The sequence below is a fragment of the Tauraco erythrolophus genome, chromosome 3, assembly GCF_009769465.1.
Source record: "Tauraco erythrolophus isolate bTauEry1 chromosome 3, bTauEry1.pri, whole genome shotgun sequence".
Lineage (NCBI taxonomy): Eukaryota > Metazoa > Chordata > Aves > Musophagiformes > Musophagidae > Tauraco > Tauraco erythrolophus.
In genome coordinates this window covers 96,249,145-96,277,098 of record NC_141467.1, presented here as the reverse complement: position 1 = coordinate 96,277,098, position 27,954 = coordinate 96,249,145, and the positions used below count along the sequence as shown (strand labels likewise).

The 27,954-nt window shown below is 41.6% G+C and overlaps 1 protein-coding gene across 1 annotated transcript; it reads left to right on the top strand.

Moving 5' to 3' along the window:
- Positions 1-344: 344 nt before the first annotated feature.
- On the top strand, positions 345-20,502 carry HHLA1 (HHLA1 neighbor of OC90). Its single transcript, XM_086609337.1, has 17 exons — positions 345-416; positions 1,103-1,186; positions 3,968-4,076; positions 5,427-5,486; positions 6,601-6,681; positions 7,141-7,224; positions 7,317-7,400; positions 8,743-8,826; positions 9,396-9,452; positions 9,561-9,647; positions 10,358-10,450; positions 11,595-11,792; positions 12,351-12,422; positions 12,628-12,699; positions 19,652-19,808; positions 20,147-20,229; positions 20,459-20,502. The coding sequence occupies exons 1-17, from the start codon at positions 345-347 to the stop codon at positions 20,500-20,502; spliced, it is 1,521 nt and encodes a 506-aa protein (XP_086465463.1).
- The last annotated feature ends 7,452 nt before the right edge of the window (positions 20,503-27,954 follow it).

Sequence of the window (27,954 nt, the reverse complement as noted above, 5' to 3'; positions counted from 1 at the left end):
TGATTTAAGACTTCTGTTAATCCAAAGAGGTATTTAATAAGAGGTCTTCATGAGTGTACATGGGTAATCTGAACTGGATTAAAATCTCCAATTCACCAGTTCAGGGAACTCTGGATCAAGAATTCTACGTAAAATGAATTCTACTAATATCATTCAGCTTAAATAACAGAGGGGGATTATCATATCCAGTAGAGGTGAAGGAGAACTTGTAACTAAAGGCTTGACCTTCAGCCTGTGTCAGATAAATGTTTGGAAGGAAAATATTCACCGAGTCAGTTTATGGGATTAGTCTATGTGCTCATGGGTGTGTGGCACCTGTGCTTTTAGTGCCTCTGAATCTCAGCATGTTGGAAATGGAGATTGTTAGAGATTTCGAGCTGGCGTACAACGACAGTTTCATATTGCAATCTGGGCATGTATTTCAGTCATCACAGCAGTGTCACTTATGTTGGAAGAAAAAGACCTACAGTTACAAAGTAATAAAGTCTGTCCCTGATGGATAAAAACTAGATATCAGATAATCAGAGTAATGCAAATATGGATCGTATCGTAAGAGTTAATATTACTAATATCCACATTGCTGAGAGATAAGATATTTCAGGCAGCAGTTTTAGGAATATTTGTCACAGATGGCTTTGAAATTTAGTTGGACAGCATAAATATTCAGAGAGTTAATGCTGGGAAAACATTTGGAAGCAGCTAAAACCTAATGCTTCAAATTTAAATCAGTGTCTACCAATAAAGGAGTAAGGGCAGTCGGTTTTAGAGTTAGCTAGTATTGAGATTTCTCTGCAATTTCTTTTTAAGCATTTTGTACTGACCAGAGGACATCACAGTGCTAAATCTGGCATTCAGGAAAAACAAACCCTCCCATGAATGGAGGATTTTCCATTCATTTTATACCAACATTATTTAATATTTATTTGCTACAAGTAGAACAGGATTTGGCTTATTATGATCCATGCTTCCAGGTTATGTTTGCATGTTGTCCCAGTCATCAGATATTTTGCTTGATTGAGTCTGTAGTGTGTAATCACACCTCAGTTTAATGTGGGTGTTATGGCCATGCTAATGTCTTCTCTGAATCCCTGCTGCAAATCAGCGTCGTATCCGGAGAAAATTGTGTGTGTTGTTTAGCGTGGAGGAGCAGCTCAGCAGGGAAGACAGCAGGGAGCTGCAAATTCAGGTGAGCAAGAAAGCATCTCAATGTGCATGGGTTGCTTCCAAGCACAACGTTGTATCTCACTCTCTTTCAATTTTTTTTTCTATTTTTATTTTCTCTCTTTCTCCTAAGGTGCTTTGGTAGGATAGCTCCTTCATATGTCAGTCTTCTTGCCTCTTCTCTATCTCTTGGGAACATGCTGTCTCTAGCCCTGCTCTAGCCTGCTGCACAGGCCTCTGTCAGATGATTTTCCTCATCCAGCTACCATGAGCAGCTCTGGACCAGTTTAAACAAACAGTAATGAAGTTACATCCCTGATAGGAAATTATCTACCATCAACCTTTCTACTTGTGAACCTTTGTAGAACAGCTGTGCTTGCACATCATTCTGTGAGACACTCTTACCAAGGATTTCAGTGTTAGTCCAAGCATGATTCACTGCTCACTCGAGAGACTCCATGTTCTGGAAACCAAGTCTTCGCATTCTGGCACAAGGACTGACCACCAGTATGTGGGGGCACACTGAGGCAGAGGATGTCCTCTCTGTCCATCTCCTAGATCTGAGCCTCTTGTTAGCCATACAGCTAACACAAAATCCTCACGAAGGGCAGAGGTTTGGGCTCTTTTGCCCATCTGGGCAGCAGAGACCTTACAGCCAAGACCAGCTTGTGCGAAGGGACAGTACAGTGGCAGCACTGCTTTTGGCCATGTTTCATGTTGATTTCACTTGGGCTGGTGTACACAGAGACAACGGCTGTGTAGCCTGACCACACTCTATGTTCAGGGAATGGGTCATGAGGAACCTAGTCAGGGGAGATCTGTGGTCCATAAATATTGAATCATTGTCATGAAACACAGCTCATCGTAACGTAGATCTTCCAAAGCTAAGGAGACAGTCAACTTCTCATAGTACAGTAAAAAATATTTGTAAAGTTCCATTAAAAAACAGCAAATCATCTGACTGCTGACCTCAGTCAAACACACAACCCAACAGTTCCCCCTTAACAGGACACTTAATTGACTAGGTGCACCAGCCACTATAGCCCTCCTGTTGCAAAACATAGGTAGCTACAAACCTCCCCTTGTCACGATCTCCTGACTCTCTATCCCACAACCCCGACTGACCTCAGAGACTTCTCTCCCCAACAGCCACCTCCCCATACCTTTGCAAGCACCAGTTCTTCAAATTCAGCACCGCTGAGGACCATCTTTCACTAACTTCTCTCCATTTCATTGGGGTCAAACCAAAAAGGGAGGAAAAAAAATATAACATTGAGTACAATCCATAAGCGTGGATTCGGTTTATATTTACTTCAGTTCAGGCTACATCACCACTTCTTCCATCGTGTCAGCATGTTAGCAGACTTGAGCTACCATGCTACAGTCTCTCCTAACTACAGAGTCCACAGGTCCATAGAAAAAGCTGTTGCAAGACCCAATAAGCTTCATGATACTGGTTGGTGGAAGCAGGATGCCTTGACAGGGTTTCAGGCCCTGTGATTCTCATGTCAGCAATATATTCATGGTCTGTAGCCTAGTTATTGGTCAAACAACAATATTGTAGCCCAAATATTGTTGCAAGAAGAGCCAAGCTTAGGATTTTTTTATGCTGGACTGGTCCATGGGACACTGGACTCTGTCCATGCATAATTAGCCCAGCTCACAGAAAGGTGATGGAGCATGAAGTTTGGAGAATGAGATTTGACCACGGCTTTCCCTCTGTCTCAAGCCCACTCTTCTGCACATGCTGTGCAGAAACCATGGATGAGTACAGGCTTGGGGTAGAGCAAAAAGGGTGAGGCAGATGGACTGAATAGATAGGATGAACTGCCTAAAAAGCTTCTCAGAGCTTTGTTTGAATTAGCAGAGCTGGCACTTAATGTTTTTGACTCATCAGACTAGCAAACAGACATTTCAAACACAGAAATGCTTGGTATCGTTTCATCATCCCAAGAACTGCTGAGTACAAATTAGCTATTTTCAGAATGTGTTAATTCTCTAGTGAATTAAATATGAGAAAGATTTTAAACATGATGATAATAGTTTGTTAATCAAACAGTATTATCTTCAAGATAATGGTTTGCTGCGTACTTGCAAGATTAGCTACTCTGAGAAGATATGAAAAAAAATGTTGAATGCTCCCTCATTTTCTAACAGAGCTATTTGGCATGTTCTAATATTAGAAAAACAGCAGAAACATGTAGAGAAGCAAAGACTTTCCTTCTTTTTTTTCTAATCATCTCTAATTAAATCTTTGAAACCTGGAAAACAACTCATGATCTAGAAGGCAGAGGATCATTAATCCCTCCCAAGCAACTAGGCAAGGCAGCACAGGACACAGCTCTGTGACAATAACTACAGAAATACAAGACTAGGGATGACGGGGCAAGCAACATTTCTGTAGAAAAGGAGCTCAACAGATTTCTGACCAGAAATAAAACATAAGTAGATTTTATCTTGTTTCAACAGAAAGGGTGTAGGCATCTGACATGTCAGCGTGCTTCGAGCACAGCTCATCCTGCCAGAGAAGTGGACTGTGTAGATGACCTTACCAAGCCCCACTAAAGCCACCATTACATAGGACTCAAAAATCAAGTTACACACTAAGCTTGTGACACCCGTGCACACACAGAAAATACTGATCGTGTGATTTCTGATCCTTTGCCATTTACACAGCCAATCTTTTCTCTATATCCTAGAGAGATACTAATTCTGCCAAGGTCACATCATTTTGGGACAAGAGTTGCACAAAATTGTACAATACCGCAAACTTTAACACCATCAAAATATTATTTCTTTCTCCTAGGGCAGCCAAACCTGCTGGAAGTCAGAGTCCGTAATGCAGTGGTTCTGCTGGCATGTGGCGGCGAAGATGAGCTTGGGATTTCTGTGTCTCTTTCTGGTTTTCAACACAGGTAAGAACAATGGTTTGGTGCTCCACAGGGAATAATTTAGGTGTCTCTTTCCCAATTTCTCCCACAGCCCCATTCCAACATCTGAGGCAGGCTCAGTTCTTTCACCCTGTGTAGGCAAGACGGATGGGCTGGAGGTCCAGGGCTGGTGCCATGCAGCAGGGTAGACCCAGATGATGGCAAAGGTCTGTTCTTGGATCCCATGCCATGAATCTGTAGAAGGGTTAGAAGAGCTCCTACCACATAGATTGTCAGTCCAAATTCAGCTCATACTAAGGGAGAGTTGTTAATACAGCTGACTAGCGCTGTATAAGGAGTCATGATTCACAGGCCTTGTACCATGGATTGTCTATAGGGTATTTTTCCTTTATATGTGTATATATATACAAAAAGAGAGAAGGAGAAAAAGAAATCTAACCACGGATTGTCTTCTGTACAAAGCATAGATTTTTGTACGAGTAAGAATAAGCACCCAGGTTTCACCAGTGTAGGTGCAAACAGCCAAACATCTCTGCTTCTTCTGCTGCTTCCAGTTCTACAGATTTCATTATACTGAAGAGAAAGCTGAACCCAGGTTTCCTACTCCATCACCACTGGGGTGAGCCCTCCTCACCACCAGCTCTCAGGAGAGGACTTCTCTCTGGGGAGCTTGGATGAACTGAGAAGCTGAAGTTTTGGAGGCGCATAGGCGTTTAGCATTTGTTAGCATTGGCTCATTGATGGAGCCTTCTGAATTACTCTTTGGAGGCACTCAGCTCTCCACTGATGGGATAGGGAATCTAAGCATCAAACTTCTACACTTCAACTTGTCCTGCAATGTCTAAATCTCTGCTGCGTACCTTACCCTTGTTGGTCATGAAGGCAATCACAAGAAGCAAGTCCAACCTCCTGAGCCAACTCCAGTCCATTCCTCCTGCAACACAGCTCTTGAGAACAGTACTCAGTTGAATGACTGCTCTGAATAACAAACATGCACACAGCTTGTGAACATTTGTTTAGATTTGGTCTTATTACACTATGTACCTTGCAGTCAATGTTGTGTGCAAGCCTAGTGCAGATCTCTGCAACAGCTTGCTACTATATTTTTCTTTTGATTCTTCGGTTCAGAGGGCAATCTCAGCTATTTAATCGTTTTTTTTTCTTTAGCTATCAGTCCTTTAGGATATCCTTATTCCTAGTCTCTTGATGAGCTGCTGTTGTGGATACTTGGGTGCTTTGCAGTGCTGATGTCCATCATTTCCTGAGCTACAATGAATGAAAGCAGCAAAGCGACTCAGGCAGAGAGCTGAACAGAGAGTTGCTTGGTATCTCCACAGGGAAAACTGTTTCTCAGTCTCTTTCTTCACTTCACAGCTTCATGCATAAGAAGAGAAAATAAGAAAGAGAAGCAAGTGGCAGTGCTGGCTACTGCAGGTAACGAGCAGCACATCAGGAGACCCTGTGTGGGAGTGTTAATGGGAGCAGGAGGTATTGTGCTGGGCATGGACGTGTCAGTGTAGGGGTCCTTCTACAGAGTTTGTGAGCCTCATCCCATCACTGCTGCAAGGGCTCCTTACCTAAACCAGGGTTTACCCAGATCCCTGGCCAGTTTAACCTCTGTCCTTCCAGAAATCAAAAATGTTGTTTTTCCTTTTTCTTTTCTCTCCTTCCTAGCTCTTTGTTCCATTTCATTTTCCTTTCCTCTCTTTTACGCTGTGGACAAGCCCTGCTTCCAGCACTAGGGTTCAGCTTGGTTTTGAATTGGTTAAAAATAATACTGACGTCATTAGGAAAATTGTATTTCTCCCCAAATTCAATTTTGTTCTCATCTCGGCTTTCTTTGCTTCTTTTTCCATCCTGCTCTGTTTTTTCTCTCTCTGTCATACATACACAGACCTTCCTCTTCACACACATACAGATACTGTGCCGCTCTGCTTCTGCATGACTTTGTGGGAAGGCAGTAAAAGAACATATTTGGAAATTTTGACTTGGGGAAAAACAAATAAGCAATGTCAACGGAAAGAAAACATGTTAAAATAAAAAGTGTGATTAAGCTACAGGCAGTTTATTCTATGATAGAAGTGTAACTGTCAAGGTAGCTGGAAAAAAATAAAATCTGTATTTTCATCCCAGTTCCGTGTAGCACTGGGGAAGGGGAACATTTCCTAGGCAGTTTCTCCTCCATTTGTGAACTGCAAAAAGAGATCTGCTGCAATTTCGGCAGTAAATGCACATTGCCCAGCACGAGGTGGCACCAGAAAGTCAGGGCTGGCTTTGTCTCCCTGGCAGCCTGCTCAAGGGCATGCTCAAGGGAAGAGGTGACATAGAGCCCGACCTAAATTTTGGCCTGCCAGATTTTCCAGATTCCTCTCTGTACTCCTAGTATCTTTATTTTCTCACCATGAGTTTTGCCACGCATCCCAATACATAATCTGGTCATTTTGTTTTTCCCATTCTGGAAGATTTTTGCCCTGTATAAGCAGGGGTTTAACAGCCATCTCCTTGCACCCTCATGCCACCTGCTACTCAGAGATCCCTTCTTTTTCAGAGCTGCCTGCAAAGTCCGTGGATCTGGCTGCTATTAACCTGACAGAGCTGGTGAATGGTATGCTGCACACAGCGCTCAGAGGTAATGTGCCAGGCTGGGCAGGTCACGCAGGCTGTCAGCCTGGCGGTCAATGAGATAAAGGGCTAATGGTTTTAGAAGGAGAAACCACAAATGAGTGCCCTCTGCCTCCAGAACTGATTCCAGGAGGACGTTAGCTTTGTGCACTTATAATGCAGATAGCTGTCTGCCCCAAAGAATTTAGAAATTAGTGTGTGTTTATATATAGACACAACATAATTACTTATGGGATTCCTTTAGAAAGCACTTTATAATCCAGTGTAGATTCAAATTAAAAAAAAAAAAAAAAGTGGTACAAATGATCCTTCTTCCCTCAGTGGAAATAAGAAAGAATTGAGTCTCAGGCAGCTGTATAGTATCAACACCCCAGGAGTATTTTAGAAATTAAATGAGCAGAGTCAAAACATGCTGTTCTCATAATTTGTTCCAACCACTAATAGCAAGGGGCATGTGTTTCTGCAGGTACCAAAAAACTCTTCTCTTTGCTGAGCGTCACGTCTTACAGCTCATTTGCCTTCCACAAAGTGTCAGTCACCATCTACAACAGTGAGTGCCTCGGTGCTCTGCTCCATGCAGGAGCATTCTCTCTCACCCAGTCTGTGCATCCGGATACTGATTTTTCTCTGTTCTCCTCACAGTTTCTAACGTGAAAAATGTTGACCCTGGCAAGTTCCCTGTGCATTACTGCTACTGTTTGAACAATGTGACAAACGACTTGACAGGTGGGTACAGAAGAGAGGTTGGCAATTGCATGTGCTTAAGTTGAATTATTTCCTTTGGAGCTGGAAGTTGCAGGCTGAATTCTGAAGACTTCATCCTTATGAGCAACATCGCCACACTGAGGTCAACAGTCGTGACTCACAATGAGCAGCTGCTCTGAACCTTGGGGAAGACTCGAAGAACTCAGTCCCACTTGACTGCATTCAGCCAGCCAGTCTGGGATGGAGCCATCAGTTAAGTGACCAACATGGTTTGCTCAGTGAAAAGACCTCCCTTTCCTCCTTGGAGTACGAACAGCGGCACAGGAGAGACAAACCGGCAGTGTATGATACATTAACTTAGCCACTTTCACTCCCCTGAGATAACCCACAGGAGATGAACAAGGCCTTCTCTTCACCAACAGACTCTGATAACTGCAATGAGCCCAACAGGAGTGTAAAGCAAGGATTAATATCTTCACAGAGATGTTCAATGGCCTACAAAATGTTGTTGGGCAAATCCTTCACCTATAATCCTCATTCACACCCTTGGTCTCGCAGTATTTAACATTCCAGGATGGGTCTGAGGGCTTTAATTCTGTGGCTGGCTGATGTAAGGTATCAAGAGTAACTCAGCAGCTAGGGACCACAACCGTATCCGCAATGGTTTTCATGGCTTTTTCTGGACCCACACATCTCATAAGCCTTACTGCATAATGACCCACTCTGCCTTGGAAGATAATGGAGAAACTTTAATCTTTCTGCCCCAAATCCAGAATATCTTGGTGATTAGAGCATCCTCCCAAGTAGTAGTAAAAATTCAGGGTCCAAAACGTGGCTCATGTCTGTCACTCCCTAAGTGAGAAGATTGACCTGTTACTGCTAGAGCCTGTTGGGAAAAAGTCATAACACCACACCACCTCTAGCCATTTTTTGAGCTGACGATAACATCATCAGTACATCTAAAGTAGACCTCAGAGAAGACTGTCAGATGCCTCCTGGAAGGTGCTACGCAGCAGACAGTGCAGGCAAAGCCTACAGACTTTGGATCTCCTTCTACATTAAGAAAACTGAGTGTTAATTTAAATTGTTCTCTTGAACAGATAAATTCTGTTTAAGTTTACCTTTTGGCACATTGATGCTATTTTGGATATCGTCTTTGAAATATACTTCTGCAGAGTATTCCAGTGGCTTCCTAAGTCCACTGCCATTTAGCAGAAACATTTTGAACTTTAAAATATTTTAAACATTGTCATAAACAAGCATATATCCAGACTATGATCACATTTAGAAGTGATTTTTTGACTTAGCATAGATGATAGAATATGTGTTTTCAATCATGAACTTTCTCTGTTTTGTTGTCTAGATTTTACAGCTTTACTTGTTGATATTATTGGAAACTCCACCAGTTATCTCACAGAAATTTTCAAATCCACTTCTATTCTCTCAGGTTTGTGTTTCCTTTTAACTTTTATCATTGTCTTGTTTGTCTGGTTTACTCCTGTCATAGAAACAAGCACAGAAATCTGTATAAAAGCCTATTGCTCTTACTCAGCAGCATTTTTATTGAAAAAAAAAATGGACTGCAGGTGTAAAAAAAGCATCCTTAGAGGAACAAGATGCCTATATAATGTGTATATATATAATATAGAGACATACACATTTCTATGAACAGCTCTGTTTTGTTTGAAAGTTTGGTGAATTATTATTAAATACTGTTTTTTTTGAAAATTATTATTCCCAAAGATTAATTATGGGCTATATTATCTGAAGAATTTTTTTTCCCATGTAAAAATGCTAGTAATTTAGAATTTTAATTAGATAGAAGCATTTCCCCTGCAAATATTAGCATTTGGATTTGGTGTTGGTTCAAGGTTTTTTTTTTGTCAAAATCAGATCAGAATGAAAATACTTGGCCAGTTGTAGTAGCCACATACCATTTTGTGTTCATGTTTAAGATAGTATCATATGGTGAAAACTGGTAACAATGACTTGTTTTATGTTTTTTTTGCCTTTCAGTGCGTCAGAGCAATGATTCAGATTGTATCTACATCTGTGTGATGACAGGGCAGACAGGTAAATGTTAAAACCGTTCCACCAAAAAATATTGCCTTATTTATTCTCAGTGATGACTTATGCTAGAAACAAGCTTTTCTTGATGCTTGTAAACATTCCTATTTGCAGGGAGAAATCTGTCTGACTTTTGGGATATGCTGGAGAAGTCTCCTGTTATTAATTACACATTTTCCAGTAATACATCTTCTGATGTTGGTAAGTACATCTTGGGGAATAGAAGGAAACAGCAACAACAAAGAAAACCACATCCAGGTAACTCTTGCAATGAACAGTTCATCTTCATAATACAATTTTTAAAATATAATTTTATATTATTATTATGTATATATATGCATTATTATATACTTATTAAATAGATGAATATTTTATATTATTGTAAGTGTAATATAATATTCATATTATAAACATAAGTAAAATGTACAAATTTTTAAATTATTAGCTATGAAATCTTCTAGTGGAAGAATGAACAAAACATCCTGGGATGGGAGTTTTTACAGAATTCAGAACAAATTATCGCTAACCTTAACGTGTTTACCTTCAGAAAGGAGTTGAATATATTCAGCCAGTTTAAGGCATGGCTCCTCTCTCCAAAACTGCTTTTCCAGATTGAGCTGCACATCAGACGCTCATGTTTCATTGCTGCCCATGACTATTTCTCATTTTCAATGCTTGATTAAAAAAGGCAGACAGTGAAACCAGTGAGAAGTTTACCTGTGCTGAACCCTGTAGGATGCTTCAGTCCTTTGAAAAAAAAATAAAAATCAAAAGACACTTTGCCAAAAATGACTTTGATTTAAAAATACAGCAGCTGTTTCTTTTATACCAGGACCTGATTTCTTTCCTTTTTATCACCCAATATGCGATGGATGGTGAGTGCACTAACCCTATCTTCTCATACCTCAAAGATCTAGATTCCATTTTTCCAAGTTTTATGAGATTACAGGAAGACCCAAAGAAAATAGTGGATCCATCAGCAGAACACGTGTGGACATTTGAAAGTGAGCAAGTATTGTCAGACATAAATTTGTATTCTTCTTGATTAATATCTTGATAAGTGGTCACGTATGTTTGCAGCACAGCACTGTGACATTGACCTGCAGTTACAGAGTAAGAAAAAGTTTTGTCCTAAATAGCAGAAGATCATGTTAGTAATGCACTGAATAGCTGGGGAACAGAAAAACTATTCTAAAAAGCCCTTTTTTAAAAGTAAAAAGAACAAAAAAGATTATTTCTTTTAAACCAAGAAAAAGATAGTTCAAACCATTTCCTCTCCTTTCTTATTGTAAATTTTTCACTTTCTTTCTCCATCTTTGACTTTATGTAACATTCAGTTGTAAGTACCTGAACATTTCATAAGCTTCAATGCATTTAACTTTGCCACAAAGCTACAAGACAGAAAAGTGTTAGTCTGCCTCATTTTGAAAGCAGAAAAGCAAATCTTCACACTCGCTTCCCCGTAACAGGAGCAAAGAGAAATTCCGAATTTTATTTCATACCTCCTCATCACTGCAGCTGCCTCTGTCTACAACAGAATTTCTACATTTTCTCTAGTCAGTCTGCTGTCTTTGTATAAGCTCTTTATTTCGCTCAACTGCATACCAACCTTTGTTATCTCTTCCAGCCCCGAGTGTCACTCCTTGCACAAAATGTCATCAGTTCTCAAACTCAAGTATCTGCCCTCCAGTACCTACTTGCTCCCCTTCACATCGACCGGAGCTTCCATCTCTTTCCTCTGTAGTGAAGCAGTTTAGGAAATAAAAAATAATTTATGTGAAGAAAAAAAACCCACAGGCCACTTTGCAGGGACATGTCAGTTTCTTTTTTTTTTTTTAATTAAAAATTTAAAAATATAATTGTTTTAATTAAAACTCACACATTAAAATGTTCTCTATTGCATTAAAATGTTCTCTGTTAAAATTTTTAACATTATTGGCACTCCCCATGCTTCCATTTTTGAAATGAAATGGAGAGGTGGCCAGCCACTTGCCAGAGAAAGCACTCAAGGAGTATATGGGATTTTCTGGGTATGTTTTGGATATTATTGTCCTCCAGTGTGTTACACTCGCTGCTGCTCTGGGGCACCAACATCCACAGCATGCTGCTGGTGCTCTCCCTCCATCTCTGTCTCTCTTGATTCTCCAGCTACCAGGATCCCTCTTGCCCAGAAAGGGGAGGACATTCCCACCACAAGATTCCCACTATGGCCAAAGACGGTTGGAGTGAAAGGATCAGGGTTTCCGTCACCGCACATGGACGCTTCCAGACCACGAGGCACAGCTGGATCCCCTCTGACTGTTGGGGGTAGCTTGGCCCCATCGTCAACCCCACAGCCCAGCCCCAGTGAGTATGACGAGGAGGACTGACACCCTCTCACAGTGGGGTTTGGCCAAAAGCTGAAACCATATCTCTGAGGTTGAGGTTGGGAGGCCCTTCAGGGAGACCCACGCTGGGTCACTAGTGAGTGGATTTTTTTATTGTAAAAGTGCTAAAATGAGTTATAAGGCCCATCAGTAGTTTCGTATCCTTTGCAGAAAAACTAAACCTTGCTCCTCACAGGTGCCTCTGCCACCCAGGTCTTCATTCACATTTTGTTCCACATACAGTAAGCAGACTTATGAAAAAGCAATATAGAACTGCTTCTCTTAGTCTCTGCTGAACATACTTTCTTTAAATCCTACCTTTCCCTAGCCCACGGACTTTTCAAGATCTAGCAAAGTACAACTTTTGTCACAACTTTTGTCCTTCCTTTTTCATCTTGACATTTTTCTATGCCACTGGAAGTACTGGGTGAGAGACTCTGGCTGTTGAGATGTCTCATACATAGCAATTCTTCTCAGCAGACAGATAAATAACAAATATCCTGGGTGACACGAAGCATGTGTCTTTCCGTTCCCACAGCTGACAAGTATGCCTTTTGGATGCAGACGGTGTCTCCTCAAGAAACCAGCAAACTGATGCCAACGGAGCCAGGTGAAATTGATCTGGGATAATAACAAAGTGTGTCAGTGGGCACATTAATGAAATAGCAAATAGCATATATAGAAATAGGTGACTGTGAATGTATTTATACATTAATGTCTAATGTCTATGTTCTGTTATTCTTTCAATCAACCTTCTTTTCTTTTTTTTCCCTGTTAAGATGTCAAGGCAACTTATGTTCTTTTCCCTCCTTCAGATTTGCCTTCCTCAGTACTGTCAATGCCAGCCTACAGACCTGGTGTGACACTCAAACTTTACTCAGCTACCAGTAAGTCGCTGCATCTTGTGCAGCAAAAATAGCAGTATGCTTGAATGTACATCAATATGCAAATTTTCCCATGCAGAAACAACATACTTGTTTAATTTACCTGATATCTTACGTACGTAAAACACCCAAAATGTATAGGGGACTGCTTCCATATTAGTTTGTGAATCACACACAATCACACATTCAAAACATAAATTATATTATGATAATAGAATTAACATAGGTACTCCATGTGTCAGTTTTAACATGGATTGGTTATTGGAGAATCTTAAAATTAATTTATTCCAAAGGAAAGTATCATGCTTTAAATCTCTCCGTTGTTACAAATGAAATGATTAAGTCAATCCATGTCACGTGAAATCTCCAGAATCGTCCTGAATTTACAATACTGCAAACTTCTTCAGCTAAAGATGGATCATCATCAATCAGATTTTCGGGAAAGCTCAGTTTTTCCTTTTAAGCACCAAAATAGTTAGAATTTAAGAGCTCAGCATAGTAAATATACGATGGTGTGCCCCACCACTTATACTGATGTTGGCAATAAAAGTATATTTACATATAAGTATTTAGTAAGAGGTTATATGCTTTGAAAATTTGGACTTGATTCAATGGCAGGAGGGGAATCTGAACTCTGGGAGAGTCCTGCACCTACTTCAGATGCTGAGCATGTGTGTGTGTGCTGGAGTCCAGGCTACCTACTCTCAAATTTGTGAAGTAGAAGCAGAACTCAGGAGTACAACGGGAATAAATCTCATCCACAAATCCCAGTCTTGGGGACTGAAGATGACTGGTTCAGCTCTAGGTACCAGTATCACGGACACCTAAAACTAGGTAAAATGCACTCCATCCTGTAGGCATCTTTAGTACCCTTGAGGTCTTTCTACTCTCAATCTAGGGTCCTTGCTCCCAGCAGTCACACTGGAAACCAAGTCACCTGGCCAGCTGAGCAGCAGGCAAAATACAGCTGAAGTTGCATGGATGTCACAGCTCCTGATTGTATGCTTCCTGTTAACCTGGTAGTTCAGGAAGTAAATTCGAGGGATATGTTGGTGTATATGTTCCAGCATTGGTAGTTACACAGAAAGCACATTAGCAGTATCATTATTTCATATTGCTGTTGTATTTGGAGCGACTGCTTGTTCTGAGATCCAGACAAAATCTACATGCCTATAGTCCAGGCTCTGATTGTGGTTATCTGCTGTTCAGTGCAGCATAATCTTTTTAGGGAGAGAGAAATTTGGCAGCTGTCACTGTGGTCGGTGTGAAAACTGCTGTAGTACATGAAGCTGGGGCAATGTCTGTGCTCACCTCAAGACTAGAAAGGAGTCCTTACTTTTCCACAATAAGCAGGAAGCTCAATTCCAAGGTTTTCTGGCATTAGGACTATGTCCTGCCATTTTGACTGCTTAGAGCTGTGATGGAACTATGAAGTCATAGGACACACTGGAAAGAGGCTGTCCTTGGTACCCCTGTTCAAATTGACTCTGCTGCTACCACAAATGAGTGGGAACACAAGTCTTGCTGGGTGGTGAGGACTGCCAGAGGGAATTTTGGAAATCTCCTTCAACAGCTTGTGGTTCTGTGTGGCAACTGTCTAAGAAGAGAAGCATAGATGCTGGGTAGTGCAAAGATAATATATCAGACTAAACTGCCGGGATCTTCAGTATCATTTGGACTTGACGTTATAGATAAAACTAGGCGAGTCCAAAGAACTAAAATACCAGTCAAATCATACTTTTTCAAAGGTCTGTATGTACATCTAGGAAAAATAAAACAAAAAAAAATGATAATATGAACAAATAAAGGCCTGAAAAATCTGAAGGATGGTAGGCGAGGAGAGCAAAGAGAAATGCTGATTATATGGTTTGTGATGGATTAACAGGAAACTGCACCATTCTGGTATTGTGAAAGAAAATCATGGGTCTCTGAAATGGATTCCTAATAAATCCAACTAAGAGAAAACTGCTGCTGATAGTCAGCCTGTCGAAACAGGAGAGGCAAAGTGAAAATCTGAGCATCACTAAACAGGTTTTTGCAGAAGGGAGACTGCAGCCTTGTGGTCCTTCTCTGCTAATGGAACTGACCCAGAGCATCAGGGATGCAACCAGCACCCTGGCTCCCTACAGGCAACCCTCAGGTCTTCATTTTGTGATTACTTGGAGGCTTAAAAACCAAGTTCTGGCCTGGATTCCCTGCTAATCTCTCATCACTCCTAATGATATTTTGAATACTGACTTCTTCCGACTCATTGCTGAATTCCAACACAACCTTTACTTGTCTGTAAGGGTATTTTTTAAGGGGACAAACATGCTTGAGTCAGACAGAAAGGTTCTTTCACAAATCTTTGATTTTTCTGTCACTAGGAATAATCACATTGTAGGAGAGCAGTAGTGTCTTGCTTTGGTGTCATTTGCTTTTTCATTTGCTTTTGCTGTTGTTGCCTATTGCAGCAAACCAAGACCAAGATCCTGTGCTGTTACTTTTTGTAGCTTTTGCTGATTCTAATCAAGTTTTTCAGAGTTCCCAGTCCTGTTCTTCTTGGCTGAGCTTATCAGTGTATGTTGGGTTGCTTGTCTTCTTTTTTTTTTTTCTCTTTTTAATTTGTTTTTACTCATACTATTAGAAAAAAAAAAAGCATTTGAGAGCATACGACTCAGTGGGGCATCTGTTTTCAGGACTGAATAATATTATCAGAGTTAAAAATACTGACCATGAAAAGTAAAGTTTGACAACAGCATCAAGTGATCATACAAACACAAGTCCTGCAGAAAGCCAGTGTAAGGGAAGAGGGAGAGGAAGCTGTTGCCTGGGAGGCCTGAGAACACAACAGTAAAAAAACCCTATCTACTGAGACATGTTTCCAAGGAGAAGACTCACTGATGTTGAGCGAAGGAGCAGCTCTTGATGTAAGAGGGATTTGAACCATGGAGATAGGAAGGCAAATATCCTTTTTTGATCTTTGTCTCATTTTACTTCTGTTTAAAGAGCTCAGAATACCAGAGTCCTCATCTTGCCCCCATGATACACATTGGTTGCATACAGAAAATGAGTTAATGTTGCATCGCATGAATATCGTTCGACTTCTTGACACTTTTCATGGTGTGAAGAGAAGTATTTAGGAAGAACTAGGTCTTTTTATCTTGATTGGGAGCAGAGGAATATGGTACGGTAATTCTCATGCATCTAAAATTCTGCACAAAATCAAAGTTCTCTGCATGTCCTTTTTGCTTTGGGTGGCTTTGAATTGGAGATTAAATAACGGCCAGCCAACTGGAAGCTGTTGAGTGTGTGACTGGACTTGTGATGTGCACAGTCCAGAGTTTGTTCTGAGTTAATTGCTGTCTGGTGGGCAACATTACAGACCCTGGAGAACCTAGGACTGAGAAACATGGATTTCAACGAGATCAGGGAATGGAGAGTTACTAAATGCCTCTCTATCAGAAGCCATGGTGACAGAGGCTGTCTACCTGCATACATCAATCATGCATTTGGGAAAATAAATTGAACAGTGGGATCGCGAAGCAATGAAGGGCATCCACAATGCTCTGAAGACTAAGACATTATTCCAAGAACACATTTCTTAAATCACAAAAGTGGATGCCAACTGATAAAATATGCAAGTGTGCGCGTTATAGCACGCAGGGAGGGATATTGTGAGTCTGAATTATTCACAGTAGCCATGACATTGCCTTTCACTGACAGGAGAATTTAATCTCAGTGTCAGAGAGATGTGATATTGAGTTAATAATGGAAAAGTCTGTTTACTGTAGCAAGAACTGGTCACTTATCTGCCTGGGACAGTAATGTGGTTATTTCAAACAGACAAGAGCGCAGCTCTGCACAGGGAGCTATGGTTCCTTCATTTTCTGGCCTCTTTTGACTGACTCAATTTCTTAGGAAAGAAAATTCCGAGTAAAGAAAGTTCTGAAATAAATTCCTATTTTTAATTCTTTTTTTAAAATTTCAATCCAAATTTGTACGCATTTCTGAATTGAATCCAAAAAATACTTTTCATAGTAGAAACTTATTACAGAAGAGACAAAAAAACATTACTATACAGCACTGAAAATTTTAATTTCTACAATATGATGTGAATATATGCTATCCAACCCAAATGAAATCAAATACAACATTAATTGAAAGACAATTTCATCATGAAGTAAATACAGTATTATGTAAATGCAGCAGCAAATTAAAATTAAATTATTGTCCAAAATGAAAAACAAAGCAATTTGTTTAACTTGCAGCTTTTTTATTTGACTTCTCTTTCCCACATAAATGAATCCAAATTTGAATTGCAGTCATTCAATTTACATTTAGACAAAACTGAATTTCTGCTGGCAAAACACATAGCTTGAGTAAAACATTTAGCACCTGTTAAGCAGGATAGCGGTACCCGCTTTTGTGGAGACTGAGATTAGTTGGAGGGTGGCCTCCAACTAATAAAAAATTTTAGTTTTTGAAAACTTAAAAATAAGTTTTAATTATTCATAGCAACCCTAACAATACTTTTCATGGACAACTTATATTAAAACCTCATTGCCTCATGCCCTGATGCTCAGTTATTAACATGAAGAGTGTCTATTAAAGAAAGAAATCATTAATTTAATTGTCACTGAGTGAAAAAAAATCAAGGTGTGTCAAATGTTATTGGACAAAGCCTGATGACATTTGTGCAAAGCTGCTAAGATAAAGAGAAATGGGTCTCCCTCTTGTCCATCCCTGGCTAATTATGCCTGATATTCACGTAGCACCTTTGAGACACAGCCAGTTTTCAGAGGGGCCTGTGAGTTTGGGAGCTGCAAGTGTCTGCCCATTAGTTCTCCATGACTCCTGCTGCCTTGGGCAAGAGCTGGCAGAAAAGAAATAGTTTCACGGTGATCTCTTTCAGGTTGGCAGAGCCTTCATTTTCCTCCTGCCCGTGAATGCCATTTTATATTAAACTTCTTGTCAGCACTAGACGACTCAAGCTTATTTCAACAGAACTTCATTAGTCCGAATTTGACCTCCGTAACCTCTCCTATCACGTAACATAAGATGGCCCAAAGCTCTAAAGTATGTGAGACATGTGAACCTGGAGATGCAATTACACTGACTAAGGGGATTATACCTGGCAGGTAATCACATGGCCAAAGTCTGCTGCTAGTTACACAAACGGAAAAACCAGCTGACAATCACACTGCAGCTGCCTTTGCTCTGCATGTTTGGGCTCTTCCACCTCAATGGGTGCATGAGAGGGGGACACTCACATCATGCAAAACGTGCCCTCTCACAGCCTCGTCCCTGGTTATCTTTTCAGGGCCCCAGCGTGGTGTTTGCAAGGATGTCCCTTATTTTTCAGAGTGCTGGTGTAAGACATCTCTTTGGAAGGATTGCTGTATTCATGGGACAACATGATGTGTGTGCGTTCAGCGACCCAGGGTCAGATGTGATGCCTTGCAGGGCAGGCGGCTTCACTGCAGCCACCCAAAGTGTGCCCTCACACACAGCATCTCCTTTTCAGAGGATGGTTATTAAATATGCAAAGGAGAGGTGGTTATATATATATTTTTTTTTTTTTTTTTTCTAGCAAGTCTTTTGATTCTGACCCATTGTAACGCAACTGCTAGCTCAGGTGCAAGATGATGTGTGACACGTAATGGTTTGGAGAAGACAGGACTACGGCAAATGTTAGTTTTTTCTCTTAATATGTTGAAGAAAAGCCCTGAAAACCTGAAAACAGCTTCAATTTTGCTTTACCTTTGCTCAGTTTCTCCCATTTTTGCCTTGCCATCTTTTCAACAGAAAAGGAGTCTGAAGAGAGATTGTATTTGACACTGAAAAACCACGTAGCAATTCAGGATTTTGTTACAAGCTGCCATCACCTATTCTGTAGCATCGCTTTTTCTGCAGTCTGGCACAGCTGCATTTGCTGGCGAGATGAAATGTTTGGTGTGCAAATGTTTATCTCTTGCTGCTGACTGCAAAAGATTCAATGACTAGAGTAAACTAGATATTTTCTTTTCAGTTGGCTGAAGAGAGGGGAAGAGGGACTCCATCCCCAGGTACACCACTTCCCTGCGTTTTTCTTAAGTTAAAATAATATAATAGTGGTCACTTGAAGGAAAAAACACTGAGTAACCAGCTGGCTCCTGGCAAGCAAATAGTAAAATGGAGAAATTATTCCTACCTTCCTCTCAGTGCAGGCAAAAATTGACCTTTTCTCCAGTTACATGCCAGTTTTCATGAAACCTGTAGGATTGTATTTACTCAGAGGCTCTTTACCTGTCCCTAAAAATTGGACTGAAATTAGCTGATTATTCAAGTCACCAGAAGGAAGAAAGGGAAAACTGAGAGACGGAGTGATGGACAGAAAGTCAGACATAACCTCTGCATAAATCATGTTTATTTTGTTAACAAGGCTAAAAAAAGTGACACAGAGTGCAGTGAGAGTCTGTTTGCTTATTAGCTCAGTCATTTAATCTAGGATTTAGATTTAGAGGGAGGGTGTTAGAAAGTGTGTGGAACTGGAAGTTAATTTCTCATTGAAGTAGCATATGTGTATAGAACATAGACAATATAATAAGTGTACAGTGTTGTTCTTGGTCTCACTGTTCTGCACTGTGGAAAACTGATGCTCTAGTGGCAACTGAACCTCCACCTAAACAGGTAACAATAAAGAAATTACATCTTTAGGGTTGTTCCTTACATTTCTGATAAACAAAAGCAACTTGGTTTTAAGTAACTAACCAGTAATTATGCATAATAATAAATTGAACAGAATATTTGTGCTTTCGCTCAAGCAACTGCCAGGCTGTATGTTCTTTTCTTTTCAATTGTCTGCCTCGGATTTGATTTCGAGATATCTACATGAGCTTATTTACCTGCATATTTCTCACAGCTCAGATAAGGCATTGCAAGAAATTTAATGGCACAAGTTTTTGAACTAGTTCAAAGCTGTGTTTTTTCCTAGGGTGTCCACAGGTGATCCTAAAAGAGTCCCGTGTGACCTCGCCTCCTGTCGCCCTTATCGCACAAAAGATCAATCCTTGTGTGATGGAGCTGTGCAGGTTTTTTCAACTGTGTCTCTGTGTTGGTCAAAGAAGATATTCCAGAAAGGAAGCCATGAGGTAAAATCTGGCACTAGTTTCTCTCTCTCTCTCTGCTCAAAATGCTCCATCAGGCTTTTTCAAATGACAATTTTCAGTCACCAGTGCTTATTTTTGAGTCTGGCTAATGGCTGAGACCCAAATTGGTCCCCAGTGCACCAATCCGTACCTGATCTGGCTTCCAGTATTCAAACTGAGTGAATATAGCTCAGCTGAATTTTTCCAAATATTTAATGACATAGTGAGGTCAGAATCTAGCTTTTTATTTCTGTGTTTGATATTAGCAGTACTATATTAATACAGCTGTGCTTATGAAAGACAACAAGCTACTACTCTCCTAACTTTAACTACATCTTTAGGTACTGTGTTGAATACTATTCCTGGTTCTTGAAAAATGCAAGTTATATCTGTGAAAGAGTCAAAAGAGTTGCTTATTCCCACAGTAAGTATGTTTTCTCTTTATATCTCTGCATACCTTATTATGAAGGACTAACAAGAAGTTTTAGATATCCACAGAGTATCACAGAGTATTTGCTGCCTTTCATCAGATAGATATTTTATCTGATAATTCTTTTTTTAAGAGATTAAAAAATTTATTCAATCTTCATGTATATTTTTAATATTTTCCTCATTAAAACTCTTCTGACTGTAGTTTTCTTGTGTTCTTCCAGCATTAAAACAAAAATGCCTTAAAAACATCTGTACAGCGGTCTAGATCACTGAGGAATTTTACTGCAAATCGGAAGATTGGTGGCAGTTTTAGTCGTCTCTTTCATATCTCAGTGTAAAAATCAGGACACATGTTATTTGCAAATATTTGTAACAAGACAAGCTATTAACCAGATGTTAACCTAGAGATATGTCTTCCTCCACAACATTGTAAAAACAATATGTAAAAACAGATGCACTTTATACAAGTGACGTAACTGCAATAAAAATATTGAAAAGCTTCAAAAATTGTATTTTATAATAGATATTTATATTGTTGGCTAGTGAATGTAAACAGTTTATTCTAGGTTTATTCACGAATAAGATAAAGTAATCAAAATTAACGAACACAAAATAGTTTAAAAGCAACCTCAAATACAGATTACGAGAAGGTGATTTTTTTCCTTGTGTTAAACATATGCCAATTACCCATTATTCCAAATCAAGTGTCTCCCATTACTTCAACAACTCATCTAGTGCAGAGCTCGACCAAGGAGATGTTCACATCTTTTGTACTCTCACCCTGTGATATATTTTTCTGAGCTCACCAAGACTTATGTCTCTACTTATATGCACTGCTGGTGAACTAAAAGCCACTTCTAAAAACTGAAAGACTACTGTGTTCAGTTTTGGGGCCCTCGCTACAAGACATTGAGGTGCTGCAGTGTATCGGGAGAGGAACAACAAAGCTGGTGAAGAGTCAAGAGCACAAGTTTTACAAAGAGCAGCTGAGAGAACTGGCATTGTCTAGCCTGGAAAAAAGGAAGCTGAGGGGAGACCTTACCACTCTCTACAATTACCTTCAAGGAAGTTGTAGTAAGATGAGTGTTGGTCTCTTCTCTCAAGTAACAAGTGATAAGACAAGAGGAAATGGCCTCAAGTTGTGTCCTGTATAAATCAGGAATATTAAACCTGGCCATGGTATTGTAATGCTTTGGAGCGATCTCACACTGCAGCACCTCTCCTCACCCAAGGCAGGATCAGGATGAGTTCTGCTGTGAAGAACTGGGTGAATTACACCCTTATGCAATTTTGTTCCTTTTAAATCACACAGAAACATCTTAAAGCCTGAAGGAATGATTTAAAAAAAATAAATCTATATAGTTTCTTACATTTTCATCATTAAGTTTTCTGAGAACTCAGGAAGAAGGACATGAAAACAAGAACATAAGGGGAGAAAACAATGATTATTGTCAGCTTGACTTTCTGGTCCTTTTAGGTTTGAATTAAAAGACAACATCAAAAGAAAAGTGTTTTTGGAAAAAGCCTACCTTATAAAAGACTTTTTTTATTATTTTAATGAATTTAATCAACTCTTAAGTTGTAGCACTGATCTCCATGCTAAAGGAAACTTTTGTGTTTATAAGAAATTGTTCTGCTTTTTTTTTTTTTTTTTTTCAGGAAGACAAAGTCATAGTACTAACCTCTCTATAGTGTGATAGAGTATGCCTGAGCCATGTCTAGCACAGGGTGTAGGTCAGTGCCATCTCCACTCTAAGGTCTTGGAAAGGGCTGAGAGCACATTCATGGGGAGAGAATTAGAAGGTATCACATAGTTTTGGATGTCTTGTTAAAGGAGCTGAGAAAGGACTAATGGTACCTGTCCTGAATGACAACCTTCTTGTCACAGTTGTTTAAGACTTACTGTTTGGTTTTCCCAGGAGAATAATGAAAACTAATGAGAAAAACTATGAAATAAGAGAACGAATGAAAAAGCAAGACTCCATGAAAAAAGTGAACACACTGGTTGCCTTCAAAAAAAAAAGGTTTTTCCATATTCCAGGGTTTTCAGTCCTGCAAAGCCTCTGTGCATGTTCAGCAGAAGTACAGAAATGATGTTGGCATATGGGCAATATCTGAGGATTCATGTTTATTATTATGCCCAGTCAAGCCCACTCTGAATTGTCAGGCTGAAAATGTTCATCAAGGCAGTAGTCCGATATACACCACTCAACCAGGATGAAGACATGGACAAAACATTCTATAAGCAGCTGGGAGAAGTCTCACAATCACTAGTCCTTGTTCTCATGGGGGTCTTCAACTTACCAGATGTCTGCTGGAAATACAATACAGCAGAGAGGAAACAGTCCAGGACGTTCCTGGAGTGAAAGTCCTGACATAGTTGGTCAGTGAGACAACTAGGGAAGCCACAACTCTGGATCTGTTGTTTGTGAATGAAGAAGGACTTGTGGGTGATGTGGTGGTTAGAGGTTGTCTTGGTCATAGTAATCATAAAATGACAGTTTTTGATTCTCAGAAAAGTAAGGAGGGGGTTAGTAGAACTGCCACCTTGGAATTCCAGAGGGCAGACTTTGACTTCTTTAGGAGCCTGGTTGACAGAGTCACTTGGGAGACAGTCCTGAAGGGCAAAGGAGTCCAGGAAAGTTGAACATTCTTAAAAGAAGGAAATCATAAAGGTGCAGAAGCAGTCCATTCCCATGTGCTGAAAGATGAGCCGACAGGGAAGAAGATTGTCCTGACTGAACAGACATCTTTGGCTGGAATTCAGGAAAAAAAAGAGAATTTATGTACTTTGGAAAAGGGGCAGGTAACTCAGGAAGACTACAAGGATGTCATGAGGTTATGCAGGGAGAAAACTAGAAGGGCTGAAGCCCTTTATTAGAGGTGAGGGGGAAACACAGTGACAAAAGATGAGGAAAAAGCTGAAGTACTTAGTGCCGCCTCTGCCTCAGTCTTTAATAGTAAGACCAGTTGTTCTCAGGGTACCCAGCCCCCTGAGCTGGAAGCCAGGGACGGGGAGCAGAGTGAAGTCCCCATAATCCAAGGGAAAATAGTTAGTGACCTGCTACGCCACTTAGAAACACACCAGTCTATGGGACCAGATGGGATCTACACAAGGGTGCTGAGAGAGCTGGCAGAAGTGCTCACCAAGCAACCTTCCATCACTTATGAGAAGTCCTGGGTAACTGTAGAAGTCCTACAAAATGTCCTAAAAAATGACTCCCATCTACAAGAAGGGCACAAAGGAGGATCCGGGGACCTACAGGCCAGTCAGCCTGACCTCAGTACCAGGGAAGATTATGGAACAGATCATCCTGAGTGCCATCACGTGGCACGTATAGGACAACCAGGTGATCAGGCCCAGTAAGCATGGGTTTATGAAAGGCAGGTCCTGCTTGACTAACCTGATCTCCTTCTATGACAAGGTCACCTGCTTAGTGGATGAGAGAAAGGCTGTGGACATTGTTTACCTGGACTTCAGTACAACTTTTGACACGGTTTCCCACAGAATTCTCCTGGAGAAACTGACTGCTCATGACTTGGGCAGATGTATTCTTTGCTGGATAAAAATCTGGATAGTGGACCCAATGAGTTGTGGTGGATGGAGTTAAATCCAATTGGCAACTGGTCACAAGTGGTGTTCCCCAGGGCTCAGTATTTGGGCCAGTTCTGTTTAACATCTTTATCAATGATCTGGATAAGGGGATCAAGTGCACCCTCAGTAAGACTGCAGATGACACGCAGTTGTGCGGGAGTGTTGATCTGCTTGAGGGTAGGAAGGCTCTACAGAGGAATCTGGACAGGCTGGATTGATGGTCTGAGGCCAGTTGTACGAAGTTCAACAGAGCTCAGTGTCAGGTCCTGCATTTGGGTCACAACCACTCCATGCAATGCTACAGGCTTGGGGAAGAGTGGCTGAAAAGCTGCCTGGCGGAAAAGGATCTGGAGGTGCTGGTCGACACTCCCATGAACATAAGCCAGCAGTGTGCCCGGGTGGCCAAGAAGATGAATAGCATCCTGGCTTGTCTGAGAAATAGTGTGGCCAGCAGGACTGAGGAAGTGATCATCCCGCCGTACTCAGCACTGGTGAGGTGTTGTGGGAGGTTTACATTGGATATGAGGAAAAATTTCTTCACTGAAAGGATTATCAAACACTGCAACAGGCTGCCCAGGGAAGTGGTTGAGTCACCATGTGTTGTGGTTCAGTCCTACTAGCGGCTCAGCCACTGCTCAGCCGCTCACTGCTCCCCTCGGTGCGGGGGAGAGGAGAGAAATGGAACAGAAGGGCTGAGGGTGAGACAGGAACAGAGGGAGCACCCACCGACCGTGGCCCCGGGTGAAACGGACTCAGCTCAGGGACAAATCAATTCAATTTATTGACAGTTACTTTAGAGGACAATAAGAAACAAAGCAGATCTTAAAAACAACACGTCCCCCCTCCCGCCTTTCCCTTCTTCTCCCCTCTCCTTCCTCCCCAGTGGTGCAGGGGGACGGGGAATGGGGCTGCAGGTCAGTTCATCATACGTTGTTACTGCCGCTCCTTTCCCAAAGGAGGAGAACTCCTCACACTCTTTTCCCCTTCTCCAGTGGATAACCTCCTCACAGGACAGCCTCCACTGTGAGCCCTTCCCGCGGGATGCAGTTCTGACCCATCGGATCGCTCCGGCACGGGCTGTTGCCACAGTCACAGTTCTGAGGGAGCTGCCGCCCGCTCCGCCGTGGGTCGTCCCACGGGCTTCAGATGCGTCTTTACTTCATCCTGAGTGCCACTCCCCACGCCCTCCCTCAGGCTCAGCCATCCCCGCTCCAGCACGGGCTCTCCCTGGGCTGCGGTGGGTCTGTGCCCCACAGCCTGCCATGGCTGCGGGGGCCACTGCCCCTCCCCGCGGGCTGAGGGCGATCCTCGCTCCGGCATCTCCTCCCGCCCCACCGCACCGACCGTGGGCCATGGGGCCGTTTCTCTCTGGATCACTGGGCCCAGCGGAACCGGCCCAGGGGTGGGGAGGGGCAGCCCCTGCCGCCCTCTCCTGCCCGCAGGGCCGGAGCACCATTCGGCTCCTTTGTCCCCAGCTGAAATCGGGCATTCACAGAGGCACTGATGGCTGACCCGGGCCTGAGGGGATGGGGGGTCTGACCGGTTTTGGAGCCCAGGAAGTTACAGGGGGTGAATCCCCTCTCCCACTACCAGAACCCTTTCACACAAACCCAGCAGACCATCCCTGGAAGTATTTAAAAGATATGTAGATATGGTGCTTAGGGATATGGTTTAGTGGTGGACTCGGCAATGTTAAGTTGGACTTGAGGATCTTAAAGGTCTTTTCCAACCTAAATGATTCTATGATACTAAAAATGCATTTCGAGCAATTCCTGGAGTCTCCAACTGGAAGCACCAGAACTCACATGATAATTAATTTTCTTATCATTAAGGCATAACTTCTGCCATACTTTACTCTTCTGTAAAGTTCTGCAAAGACCGATCACAGAAATAGTATGGCTGAACCCCATCCTTTTCCTGGCAACATGTCAGTACTGAATTGATACAGAATCGCAAAATCACAGAAGGCTTGAGGTTGAAAGGGTCCTGAGGAGGTCATCTAGCTCAGTCCCCATGCCCAAGCAGAGCCATCTAGAACCAGTTGCCCAGGACCATGTCCAAATGCCTTCGTAATATCTCCAAAGGAGGAGAGAGGGAGGGAGACTCAGCAACCTCTCTGGGCTATCTGTGCCGGTGTTTATTCAACCTCACAGTAAAAAAGCGTTTCCTGATGTTCAGAGGGAACCTCCTGTGTTTCAGTTTTTGCCCGCTGCTATTTGTTACGTCCCTGGGCACCACTGAAAAGACTCTGGCTGCAACATCTTTGCACCCTCCCTTCATGTGTTTATAGGCATTGATGAGATCCTCTTGAGTCTTCTCGAGGTTGAAGAGTCCCAGCTCTCTTAGCCCCTCCTCATATGAGAGATGCTCTAGTCCCTTAATCATCTTTGTGGCCCTTCTTTGGACTGTCTCCAGTTTGTCCATGTCTGTCTCATACTGAAGAGCCCAAAACCGGACAGAGTACTCCAGGTGTGGCCTCACCAATGCTGAGTAGAGGGGAAGGATCCACTGCCTCGATCTGCTGGCAGTACTTTTCCTAATGCGACCAAGGATACACTTAGCCTTCTTTGCTGCAAGGGCACACTGTTTATTCAAGTTCACCTTGGTGCCCACTAGGACCTCATGCACTTTTCTTCCAAGTTACTTTCAATCCAGGCGGCCCCCAGCATATATTGGTGCATGGGGTTGCACCTCCCCAGGTGCAGGACTTTGCACTTGTTGAACTTCATGAAGTTTCTGTTGGCTCCTTCTTCCAGTCTGTCAAAGTCTTTCTGGATGGCAGCATGACCCTCTGGAGTATCAGCCACTCCTCCCAGTGTAGTGTCATCTGCAGACTTGTTGAGGGTACACTCTGCCCCAGCATCCAGATCAGTAATGAAGATGTTAAGCAAGACTGGACCCTGTATTGGCTGTTAGCACACACCACTAGTCACTGGCCTCCAACTAAGCTTTGAGCCACTGATCACCACCCTCTGGGCCTGGCCACCCAGCCAGTTTTCAAGCCACCTCACTGGTCTCATCCAGCCTATCTATCAACAGCTTCTCCATGAGAATCTTATGGGGGATAGTGCCAAAGGCCTTTCTGAAGACAATGTAATTGACAGGGCCTTGGAGGCATTAAGACTTTGGTTCACATAAGTATTTTTACAATTCTCAATTTGTCAGACTTCTCATTCCTCCATGGGCTAAAACTCAGTGGACAGTTTGCTTTCGTTGATGGCATCTTTGAAGGGTAGTTGTGTCTGACTACCTTTCCAAAGCACACCTTTCCAATGAGGAGAAGCCTTCCCAAAGCTTGTTGACTCAACCTTCCCCTGGGTTTCACCCAGCTTGGATGGATGCCACCGTGGATAGATGAGAGCAACCTTCTCAACCCTGAGGAATGTCAGTGTTTAAAGCTGTATAAATTTTCACTCATCTTTCACCACTGAACACTGCCTCTCGCTAAGCTATTAAAGCCATATTCACATGCCCCAGAGATTTTGTGAGTGATTAATAACAATGAGATGATTGTTACTTAATTACAGTCAAGAGTATTAGGGAAAGTTACTATACAGTGAATGCACCTGCAGAACAGACTTCTCAGTATAGATCCTTTACATGGCTGGAGCTATGTTACTAAGATAGACTGTAGACATAATGACTCTAAGGAATCTCATGGAACAATTAATTAATAAATGTTGAAGTGGGTTTGATAAAGGAAGTGATCACATGGATGAGGTATATATCCAAGTAGGTATAAATAACTTAGTACTGACTTTGCTGAAATCCATTTGTCCTCCATCCAACTGCTTTCGAATAATATCCCTCGAGGTAAGACTTTCTAGATGTATTCTGTAATACAGGAGTCAGGAACAATGTAGAACGAGCTATTTGGGTCTGTGGAGTTGTAGAATGAAGTGGAGGTAAGAGATTTGCGATAGTAGACTACAGGTATTTAGAGCTGCTAGATTTATAACCTCACTTTTGGATGAAATACTACACTTTGAATAGAAATTAATACAATATTTGACTTATACCTAGGGAAACAGATAATCGATAGTAGATACTTATTTTAAAACTGATAAATAAATGTTCATTTATTTGTCTGTAAAAAACTCCATGCATGCCTGACTTAAATAA